Below are 12,355 nucleotides of genomic sequence, written 5' to 3' on the forward strand. Positions count from 1 at the left end.
ACACACTGTCTCCTCTGACACACTGTCTCCTCTGACACACTGTCTCCTCTGACACACTGTCTCCCCTAGAAGCATTCAAGCCCCGGTCCTCCATTCTCAGGCTCAACATTGTAAGGGGCCTCAACTACCAGCTAGACGATTTCTCCATTTCTCGTAGCTCCTTTACAGCATCTCCACCTCTGGCCATCCAACCTAGGCTCAAAATGTGCCCTGTTGTGGAAAACGTATCAGCTGGTACAAAGTCAATCCCCCCCACAACCTCCCACCGCCCAGCCCTCACTCTCAGGAGGACACGGCCCTTATACCTTCGGAAGCCCCTGCCACGTGTCATCACTGCAGCCTGTGGCTAATGGGGGTGACGGGAGCCCTGCCAGCCCACGTGCAAGCCTTCTTTACAGGCGTGTTTGCTCTGTGGTCCTGAATAAATCACTCAGTCTGTCTAGAGTCTGGCTTCTTCAACTATGACATCAGCTGAGGGGACCAGGAAGTACAATAACCTGTAGTTGTGACATTTGAATTGCAGCACGGTCACTTGGGAGAGCTTGCAACACAGATGGTGCCCCCCCCTTCCCAGGGCCACAGCCGCAGGAGGGCAGGACAGGGCCTGAGAATGTGCATTCCTTACATACTCCCAGGCCAAGGCTGCTGCGTGGGGACCACACTTGGGGAGCTCCTGCACTAACTGATCTCTAAAACCTTTTCCTGTCCTGCTGTGTGCTTTTCTGATCCAGTCAAATAAATATTCTACCTTATCACAGAGCTAACAAAGAGCAAGAGAAACTTGGCCTGCCTCACTTCCAAATAAACTGAGTTCTTTCTATATTTTCATTTTCTTTCCCCCAAGTGGAGAGTCAATTCTTATTCACCTTCTAGGCTTCAAATAGCATCTTTCACAGTGCAGGAGACAATTAATCCATCTTTCTGAATGGAGTTACACAGCAGAACTAAGGCTTCTACGGAAGAGGTATCCAGAATACGGAGCAAGATAAAGCCCAGTGAAGGACAAAGTCACAAATCGCTCAGCTGGAGGGCCCTGGCTACCCTGCCATGATCAAAAACCCAAGCTCCTCTCACACTCCACCTACAGGCCCCCACAGCAACCCATGGTCTTCCTAACTCTTCCAGAATGGAAGCAGAATCGCTTTGATAGCTTCTGGGTATAGAATCAAATAAACATGACCCTTTCAGACCACTAGTTATTTGTTCCTATCTTATTTAGTTGTGACACATCTGATTGTGCAGTTTTTGGGTTTTGGCTTTGAGGTTAAATTTTAAATATGCAGTGTCTGCTGCCATCTGGTGGCAACTGCTAGCAACTGCAGGCCATGAAATAGATAACTAAACCTGGAAGGTCCAACATTTCTTAGATTCCTGGGTTAAGCATTTGTATTAAGATTCCCAGAAAACTGAATTTTCCAAAAAAAAAATGCTTAATCTGTCACTTAAAGTTCTGAGCTGAAGCAAATAATGTTCTCACAATTAAGAGCTGCAGCTGGATTTGGGCTAAATAGCCCATCCCAGTATTTAATAGTTCATTACCAAACTTCTCTAAAACTTAACTTCCTCTTCTATGAAATACAGATGTGGATGCTACCATCTCTCCAGTGCTATGAAGATTCAACAAGGTAATGCATGTAAGTGCCTGAAGCAAGGCCTGGCCCTTCATGCTAAGGCCCTGATGCAACCTCAGTGATGATGAAGTTAAGGATGATGCAAATCAGTTATTCTCAATTCCACGTCAATTCCAAGTCCATGATACCAGAATGCCCCGATACCCCGGCCCACTCTCCAAAAACTGATTTAATTGGGTCTGGAGTGTGGGGAGAGAAGCAGGTGGTTGGCTAGCAGGGTGTCAGGATGGACTTAAAGTTCCCCCGGTGATTCTAATGAAAACTCTGCCATAAATGACCGACAGAAAGCCATGTGTTCATTTGCAGGTCACTGCCCCAATCCGTGAGCGGCATTTACGGAATGTGTGCTGTGGACAGAGTATAACTAGGGCATGAGAAAAAAACAGCATGGTCCCTGCTCCATTTATCACAATCCAGATGGGAGGATGAAGTGGCAGAGGGCAGGTGGTATCATGAACAGCTGTAAGTTATGGCCTGGGAAGGAGAGTTCTTAGCTTGTCAGCCTCACAGCTGCTCCCTAAGGGAAAGCCCCAGAGAGAAAGGAGAGCAGTGCAGAGACCGTGGCCAAGGTTTGGTTACCGGGTTGTTCTTGTATAAAGAGGAGGGGGTGGTGACAAGAAGTGAGCTGTCCACTTCCCCACTGCCTTGTCACCACCAGCACCACACACACACACACACACCGGGAACAATTTAGCTGATACGCAACCTGTAGGCCCAGCCCAACAGCCCAGTATGACCAGCGTTTATTCAGCAGTGCCCCCAACTCTGATTATTGGCTTCATAGAAATATGATCAATGAGCCACTATAACTGATTTTTTTATTCTTTTAGTTTGCTTTTTAGGACTTAGGATTTTTCAGCATCCTTGCCATCTTACACTGATTTTGTTTAGATAATTAAAAACCTTTGCTTAGATTTTAGTAGGATTAGCGGTGGTAATAGCTGCAGCCTTGTGTGCTGAGTCCCTGCGGGCTGCGTACTTGGAGTAGCTCAACAGTAAATCAGCGCATGCCCACCCACCAGGGACTTCCTTCCAGTCACATGTGTTCATGTACATATGTCCTCCCTTTTTATAAAGACATCCTGAGAGTCATTAGGAAGATAGCAAAGTTGATATTTTTAAATATCCGTGACATAGCAAGTTTAAAAAATCAAGTGGCACAATATGAACTATGCAATCAATTTATCTTTTTTAAACTAAATACATGTCTATTATATCTGTAAATAAATATATAAAATTCGGAAGGATACTCTTAAATCATGGCTCCCTCTGGGAAGAGAGGAAAAACTAGTAGAGATCACATAGAGGGTGAAAACAAGCTTTCACTTCTTCTGTATTACTCTAGGTGATGTTTGAATTTTTGCAATGAACGTATATGGGTTTTATAATTTTTTTTAAATGTTAGGAAGAGTAGTCAGGACCCTAAAAAATGGATTGATATGTTGCCCATGTCTATGTATGTGGTAAGCGTGAACATACAGGTTTTGTTGCCATGTGTACATATAGTGTGTGCACGTACATAGTGTGGGTGCCTATATGAAGTATGCATGGTGTGTATGACCAGTGTGTCAGTTGCAGTGTGTGTAGACATGTATGTATACATGGTATGTACTTATATAGTGTAAGTATACACACACATAAAATTACTTTTGGCTTATGTGTTACTAAATTCGATGAAAATATAAAATGTTATATTGAAATAGCCGATTTACCTTGGAACCTCCTAAAACACTTCACATACAAAAAGATACTTGCTGACATTTTCCCAAAGTTGAGATGATCCAATGTTTTACTTTGTCTTTATCATCTTCCCCTAAAACAGCATATACGTAAACATCTTATGTAACCAGGAACTCTTCAACCAGAGCATATTCTGATCTGAAAAGAGGGGAAAAAAATAATCTAGTATTTTATTTACTAGGCCACACTATGGCCTCTAGGTAGAACGGAATCCCAAATTCTGAACTCTAAACCTTCACACAATATTATTTCTACAAAATTGTGGTGTCTGATTTGGCAACAACTCTGTTTTACATTTATAGCTAGCTTATTCTAAATTAAATTTGCATGCAATTTTTAAAAATTGTATAAGAAGAGAATTGCTGTGCCTTGGCCAGTGGCACACTAATTTAAATCATATTTAATACGACATAATTCCAGTGCTACTGGGAATTGCCATAATCCTTATTGAATTATATACATTCAAAGGGTGAACTTTATAGTATGTAAATTACCTCACTAAAGCTGCTGAAAATTTTTCTTTTTAATTTCTTCTTTATAAGGGGGCAATTCACAATCTCTATACACAACAAAAAGGTGTTTTCCTGACTGACGACTCCCTTATTTCTAGCAATACCTGGAGGGAACCACCAGACCCCAGGGCTGGGAAGGAACCAGGCAACAGGGCACTGCAGTGGCGTCTTGCCCAGGACACTCAACCACAGGGGACCTGCCTTTTCCTAAGCTGTACAAACTCTTTGCTCTTCCCTCAGGAGGACTACAACCAGCTGAGGCCGCTCTCCTACCCCAACACTGATGTGTTTTTGATCTGCTTCTCTGTTGTGAATCCTGCCTCTTACCACAACATCCAGGAGGAATGGGTTCCAGAGCTGAAGGACTGCATGCCTCATGTGCCTTACGTCCTCATAGGGACCCAGGTTAGAGGCAGCAATGGTGGGCAGGGTGGGCAGGGCAGGAGGGCAGCAAAAAAGGAAAGACCCTTTAGGTGTCTCCTGAACATCTATTTCACCCACACAAGAGAACAGTGTCTCAGATATTATCAGTCCGATAAACAGCCATTCTTAAGATCTGCGTGATTATTTAGCCCGTGGTCGAAAAAACAATAGAGCTATTTAATATGAAGCAGCAGGTTTTGATGTGGTCTTTAAAAATTAATCTCTCTGCTTTTTATTTTTAAATAACAAAGTACCTTTCGAAGTAGATGCCCTTCTCCAGCCCTGAGCGGGAGGAATGAGGTGGGGATGTCAGTCACACTTATTGTCTAATATTTTTTGTATCTTAAATCTACAATTGTTTGGAAGTCACAAAATAGGTGTGAATGTCAAAATGACCCCAGCAGTCAGAATGGGCACATTTTGACAGGAACTCCTTAACACCACTGGAAAAGGAAGACAGAAATTCACTCTTCTCTGTTCCCTTTAAACCTGTTGGTCTTCTGGATCTTAGGAAAGAGGTTAAAAACAGATGTAAACAAACCTGTGATTGTCAAAGGCTTTGAAGTGTTTTGAAAGCTAATGAAGTTCTATAATTTGAATTTCCAACAGTAAGCCAATCGCACAAATGTGTTTTGAGATTTTTCCTACTTTTTTTAGTTTTGAAAGGATTGTGTTCTTCTCTACGTTAAAACCTAAATTACTGTCCAAAGACACAGAAACATAATAATACTGACGGGTTTTATTGTTATCTGTTTCATATGCTCCTGCTTTCTATTTCTCATTTTATATTCTGTTTAACAAAGAGAAATTTTTAAAAATAGTAAAAGAAAAGTACTTCCTAGAGAAGATATGGACAGATAATTAACACATCCAAAAATCAGAATATAGTTAGTGCTTCGACTCTGAAAGATAATTGTTTAAATGCAGTCTTTTACCTTAACTCCAGGTGATAACGTTTGGCCATGTTGGCCAAAATACGTGGCAGGACCTAAACATCTTTGTGCAATTTGAGCCAATATTACAATTGTGGGCACTACATTGAACAATTGAGACCAAAAAAGAAAAAAAAAAACCCACAAATTAGAAAAGCTGAGCAATGTGCTTATAAATGGAACTCTCATATATGAATACATTGGCTTTTCCTTAAAATTCAAGCCCACATTTACACCCATTCATGTATCCATAGGTTCACACACACAGTGAGATTTTAAAGCAACTAAAATATTTAATTAAATTATCAAAACTAATCCAAACATATATGCCTTTTTCAAAGTAGTTCCGCCTTTGAAAAGATTAATGCTTATTCCTTGAGCAGACCCTTTGGGAATTCCTTTTTAGGAGTGCCTTCAGAGCCTACAGTGACATTCCTTAGAATATCCTCACAGGAGGGAAATCTCTATCCTGGTGAGGGTAAAGACAAAGATGTATTCAGAGCCAGGAAATAGACTATTAAGAAATGAGTAATATAATTTGGGATCAAATGAGGCATCACTGTTAGGTAATAAGACTGATTGATCATCATACATCTCCTGTAAGTGGGATCTAAAAGTAAATAGGAAATTTCAAAAATGCCTGAAACAAACCACAGGATTATTGGCATTAAGTCCCCAGCTTCCTGGGGGACTTGCTTTTGAAGAAGAAAGCACATGGAAAGCCTGATGTTTACATTTACAAAGAAATCACTTTACTTTTTTAGATGTAACATGGGCATGTGTATGTGCCTCCTTAAAGAAAAGTAAGCAACTTCATAGATCTTAAGGGAGGGGGGTGGAATCTCTACCATATGGTGGTTTAAAATCACAGTTAAAATTGCTGGTTAGGTCAAAAAAAATAAGTGAATTTATCACATGTGTTTTGTTTTGTTTGTTTTTTGCCAGATTGATCTCCGCGATGACCCCAAAACCTTGGCCCGTTTGCTGTATATGAAAGAGAAACCTCTCACTTACGAGCATGGTGTGAAGCTTGCAAAAGCGGTACAGTCAGATTTGAATTTCATTTTAAAGTATATGCTGAGAGAAGAATCTGGTGTATGATTTGGAATGGCTGAGCTACGTAGGCTTTTGCTTTAAAGTGCAACGTGTTCGAGGATCTTCTGTCTGCTTGATGCTGTTCCCTCTGTTCTAAGTAGGCTGGAAGGGACCATTTGGTTAGCATTCTTCCCAGCCACCATTGTCTGTTTCTTGTTAAGAAAGAAACTTGGTGAATTAAACCACTGAAGCACTTATCATTTGATTTAGCAACCTTTGGAATATCCAGTTGCTGTATTTAGTGTGAATAAAGGGAGTCATTAGATATATATATTTGTACATCTTACTGCTTATTATCAATGTAATTCACTGAAATGACCCCATAAAAGGCATTTTGTGATTTCCTTGGGAAAAACTTAGATTAGCATCTGATAGGGTTATATTTGTTCACCATCTAATGAATAGCCACTTAGAGAGGCTGGAGTATGTCACAAATAGCATCAAGAAGAGTAACATAGACCAGAGGGTAACCAGTTGGAGAATCCAAGTGCCTGCTGACAGATTAATAGCAACTAGCTCATAGCTGGAACTGTTTTCACCGACCTTTCTTCGTTCTTGAGAGCTTCACATGAATGGTCATTCTGATGGGGAAATTATTTAGACCAAATCAATTACCACCAAGATGTGTGTAAAAGCAGACACTAAAATGAACACAAGAGGAGGAGGTGTTTTACGCAAGAGGAGGCTTTTAAATCATTTCCTTAACCTGATTCCACCTCACTGATTTAGTCACAAACCCATAGGCCCAGGCCAGAGGTTTCAGAAATTGCTCTTTTTCTAAAGTAACTAAAGCTTCTGGGGGCACCTGGGTGGCTCAGTCAGTTGAACATCTGACTCTTGGTTTCAGCTCAGGTCGTGATCTCGTGGTCATGAGATCAAGCCCCAAGTCGGGCTCTGAGCTCAGCGGGGAGTCTCCTTGAGATGCTCTCTCTGCCCCCACCTGACACGCTGGCTCATGCTCTCCCTCTCTCTCTCTCAAATAAATAAATAAATAAAATCTTTTTTTTTTTAGATTTTATTTTATTTCTTTGAGAGAGAGAGAATGAGAGACAGAGAGCACGAGAGAGAAGAGGGTCAGAGGGAGAAGCAGACTCCCCGCTGAGCAGGGAGCCCGATGTGGGACTCGATCCCGGGACTCCAGGATCATGACCTGAGCCGAAGGCAGTCGCTTAACCAACTGAGCCACCCAGGCGCCCTAAATAAATAAAATCTTAAAGTAACTGAAGTTTCTAAAGTAACTAACCCTGCAAAATGCTGGGCAGAGAAGGAGTCACCCAAGGATATTACCTACAAATTCCTTGTGAATAAAGATGTATGTGTTTCTCTTCTTTAAAATGTTCTTATAGGCACCAGGACTAAGCGATACACTCAAATAGAAATGAATTAAATAGAATTGTGTTTTTATGGATGCTACATGAGAATGTCTCACACATACTTGAGACAACACTTCCTACTTCTGTGACTCTCATGTCAGAACTACCAGTGTGAGCCATTCACCGAGTTCTTACAATACTAAGCACTTGACAGGCTCTGTCTCATTTCAGCCTCTCAGTAACCCTCTTAAGCAGATAGTGTTTGTCTCATTGTGCAGGTGAGGAAACAGAGTCTTAGGGAGATGAACGTGTTGGATTCACACAGCTGATAATCACCCGAGCAACTTTAATCCAGATCTGTGGGTGTCACCACTGTGCACCTGACCATGGTGTAAACTGTCTCCTCCAACTATTTATTTTGCCTCCTGTAAAATGGGTACATGCTTATAGGTTCTTCTACCTCCTCCTCACACATTCAGCTTAACTTCCCTTACTAAGGCACACAGACATACAGCTCCACAGACAATTGTATATGATTCCCAGCATTTTTCACAACAAGGCGGTCCCCGCCCCGCCCCCCCCCCCAGGAGAATCAGCTGGTGCATTTTGCAGTAGTTTGGTCTCTGTGTCCCTTGCTTCTGTCCTAGCTCCACCATAATGTTGTCAGTGTCCTGGCCTGACCTCTCATTTAGGAAATTGTTTTTCCCTTTGAAAAGAAGTCACTCCAAAGCCTCCCATCTCGGTTTCATATTTATTTTAGGAACAATGGCTGAGTTCACCACTTTACTGCCTTTTGCCAGTTTCTCCTAGCAACTGCTCTCAGATAGGGAGAGAATCATGTTTAGCTTACGAAATCCAATTTAGAAGAAATCCAAGCAAGAGTTTAACTTGTTTCATCACAATGCGTGTAATTATAGAGATGCCTTAAGTTTCTCTGCTCCCTGACTTTCCTGTCAAGTAGTTTATAATAACAGCTAGCATCTATGGAGTGTTTGCCATGTGCGAAGCTTTTTGCCAAGCACTTTGCATGCCTTGTCTTAATTAATCCTCGCAGCAACCCCCTGAGGTGTGTGTATTATTGGTTCCCTAGAGTTCCTAGAGGAAACTCAGGTTCAGAGGCGAAGGTCATACCGCTAGAAAGTGGCAGAACTGGGATATGAAACTGCTTTGACCACCATGCTCTTCTGCTTCCCTCCTATATTCTGAAAAAAAAAAAAAAAACAACCCTTAGGTTTGGGGCTTCTTTTTTACATACTGAAGCCCCGTATTTTAATGTGCATATTCTCCCCCATTGTTTAAATGCTTTGCACGTTCAGATTTTTCATATTCGATTCCTTTTGTTCAGTACTTTTCAACTTCCAAAGCATTTTTCATCTATCATCTCTTTTTAGTCTCAAAGGGCATTTTAGTTTTAAAGGATATTTTCATATCATACATATTTACATTCTTTACACTTGTCAAAAGTCAACCACATTTACATAAATATTTTGTATCAATTGATGATAAATATTCATTGTTATCCCTCTACTTGTTTTATCCTCCCTCTTCTTGTCATTACTGCTTTTCTTAATCTCCAGCCAACTTTCCTCATCTGCACACGTCCTTACTATTCCTGGGTTTACCTGTCGATACCTCACCAAACACCTAGTGTGTGCCAGGCGCCTTGCTACACTCTAGCTTGAAGATTATAATTCTTGGTGCATTCTCTTTCCCAATTCCATTTGACACACCCTAAACCTGATTTTCTAAGTTCAGACTCCTAAGGTATTTCTTGACAAAATGTTTCCCCTTTCTCAGCCTCTGGCCTCTTTTTGCCCTGTCCCGCCGTCTCCACCCTGGGCCTTTCTTACTGTTGTTCTCACTCTTCGCCTTCGTACCTGTTTCCTGCTGGCTTTGGAACAGGCATGCACCAGTGAGTTTAAAGCAGCAAAACTGCTGCAGAAATCCTGTAATCAGTGTTCAATCATCTTTTTTTTTTTAAGATTTTATTTATGTATTTATTTTTTATTTATTTATTTGAGAGTGAGCAGGAAGGAGAGGGAGAGAGAATCTGAAGCAGACTCCACACTGAGTGCAGAGCCGGACACAGGGCTTGATCCCACCACCCTGAGATCATGACCTGAGCTAAAACCAAGAGTCAGACACTTAACTGACTGAGCCACCCAGGTGTTCCTCAATGTTCAGTCATCTTAATCGACCAGAGTCTTTAATACCCACCTACTGAGGTGCTTAGGTGGCTCAGTTGGTTGAGCATCTGCCTTTGGCTCAGGTCATGTGTTCCTGGATTGAGCCCCGCATCGGGCTCCCTGCTCAATGAGGAGTCTGCTTCCCCCTCCGCTTCTCCCTCTGGCTCGTGATCTCTCCCTCTTGCTCTCTGTTAGATAAATAAACAAAATCTTTAATAATAATAATAATAATAATAATAATACCCACCTACTGACTGCAAAAGTCACCGTTACCCTCCTTGTTTTGTGTGCTGGCCATCGCTTCTTTTTCTCATGGTCATTGAAAATTGGTTGCCAAAATGAAGCCCTTTCCCTCAAGAGGCCCAGAGGCCAAAAGAGGAAGGTGACCAGCAAACAAAAGCATGCCCCCTGAATGAATACTTAGTACTGAGGTAGCGGGGGGGGGTAGTGATGGACACATTCAGGGAAGGAGGATTCCCAGACAACTTCTCAGAGCAGGTGACATCTGAGCCAGGTTTGAAGGATAAGGACAAGTTTGTCAAGTGGACAAAGTTGGGGACTAGGGAGAAAAAAATTCCAAACAGAGAGACCTGTATATGTAAAGGCATCCTTTAAAGCATAGGCAGTACATTGGCAAGTGATGAGCCAAATTTCACCCACAAATGCTTTCATCAGTCCACACGTGTATTTTTAATGTGATCTGGTGGCCAACACTGAACAATGGAAAGTTTTCATGAAGATACACATTTCTGTCTTCTAAAAAAAAAAAAATCAGAAGGTCTGGCAACACTAGGCCAGCATTTCCTCATCACCTGCAATCCTTCAATAGTCTTTTAGACAAGGTACGTAACCTTCAGTTTGCCACAGTCCCCACCACTCCATTAACCTACACTCGAGCAGTGCACTCACATTATCTAGCCACCCCTGTGCTGGCAATTGCTGTTTTATAGTCTTAGAAAAAAATCAGCTGCAAATCCATCCAGCCTGAAACATTTTTCCTCTTTGAGCAATTTGTTAGGATGAAATTTATCGCACAAGCTCTTGGGTTCCTTTTCCTTTTCTTGGCTTTTAAATTGCCTGTACCTTTCCTAATTCTTAAATAAGCGAGAAAAAACTTCTCAGTTATTCACTGGTTGTTGAGATACCAGCTTCCCCTGCTTATTCCACTAATATTTTCTCTTCTCTCCATTTATAGGAAATGCCTTACTCTTTCACCCCATCGTCTCTCATCACCCTCATTACATCCAAAACAACATCTCCGTTTGTTCATTAGTTTTGCCCTTTCGGCCATATCTCTTTTCATTTGCTAGAGGCAGCCCCACAGAGTGGTTAAGACTCTGGCTCAGGGGACAAATTCAAACCTCTGACATTGTTTTAGTTGTGTGCCCTTCCGGAGGGAACCTCTTCTCTCTGGTGTCAGTTTGCTGAGCTGCAAATGAGGATGGTGACGGACCTACCTTGCGAAGTCCTTACAAGGATTAAGTGACCCAAAGAAATGTGAGGTCCAGCTCAGCAAACTATAGTTGTCATTAAATTCATGTGCCTCTCAGAGGCATCTATAGCTGGGAAGACCTCTTTGCCTTTATTTCTTCCAGTTATACTCTATTTTATTCTATAACATGTCTCACCTCCACCAAGACAACCTGGAAGAAGTAGGAGGTTTTCTTTCACTTGATTGGTCACTGTGGGTTCTGTTGGTCCATTGGTTTGTTTCATTTCTTCTTGTCAGACTCTTGTATGTTCTCTACATGTCTGACAAATTTCCCAGCTTGGGGGTGATAAATTTCAGCTATCATAAAGCTATGAGAAAAGTGTTCTCTCAGTGTACATTCCTCAATCTCTTTTTTTTTTTTTTCTGGAAAATAAATCATTTTGGCAAAGCATGTCACGGATTGCTAATGTGTGTATCTAAACAAGCATCCACAAATCCTGAGCTCTTACAGATTGTTGTAAATATTTGGCTTTGTAGGTCACTTTGCTCCAAGAGGCCATAGAAGCTGTAAGGAAAGCCATGTTTCCTTGAGACAGTTTTCCATTTCACACTTTTTAGGTCATTAATGAGGTGGTTTCTTTTTAGCAATGTCTATAACATGGCTGTGCCTTTTCCCTGAACCAGGGTGAATGAAGTCTTCTTTCTGACCCAGAGCACTTGATACATGGTTAACAAAATACTCACCTCCTAATTGGGTTCTCTCTCTCACACATAGTTCCCAAATCACACCCAAAATCTGTTGGCTACTTTTCCTGGAACTCTCAGTCTGAAACTGTTATATTAACGCAGTTACTCAATAATGCCTTGATCCACTGTTTGGTTATCTTCAGAAATATCTGAATGGGGACAGCATCTGGGCTCCTCCTCCACCTTCAGAAGGCAAGCTGTGCCAAGCTGTTAGCAGCGCTCTGGAGGGAGGACAACACACGCCCCCCGCCCATCTTGCAGGATCAGATGGCCCAGAGCCCCACGTGTGAACTGAGCCCAGCTCCCCTGTAATTTCTGGAATCAAGTGAGGCTTGGGATCATAG

The 12,355-nt window shown here is 41.8% G+C and overlaps 1 protein-coding gene across 1 annotated transcript in view; it reads left to right on the forward strand.

Moving 5' to 3' along the window:
• RHOJ (ras homolog family member J) overlaps positions 1–12,355 on the forward strand; it is an 80,406-nt gene that overhangs the window by 63,600 nt on the left and 4,451 nt on the right. The window contains exons 3-4 of the mRNA XM_025870497.2: positions 4,124–4,288; positions 6,184–6,279. Of these exons, the coding sequence (XP_025726282.1) occupies positions 4,124–4,288; positions 6,184–6,279 (261 nt within the window). The remainder of the gene's footprint in view (positions 1–4,123; positions 4,289–6,183; positions 6,280–12,355) is intronic.

Source organism: Callorhinus ursinus, unplaced genomic scaffold (genome assembly GCF_003265705.2).
Source record: "Callorhinus ursinus isolate GAN/ISIS: 27379988/994484 unplaced genomic scaffold, GSC_fseal_2.0 scaffold8, whole genome shotgun sequence".
Taxonomy (NCBI): domain Eukaryota; kingdom Metazoa; phylum Chordata; class Mammalia; order Carnivora; family Otariidae; genus Callorhinus; species Callorhinus ursinus.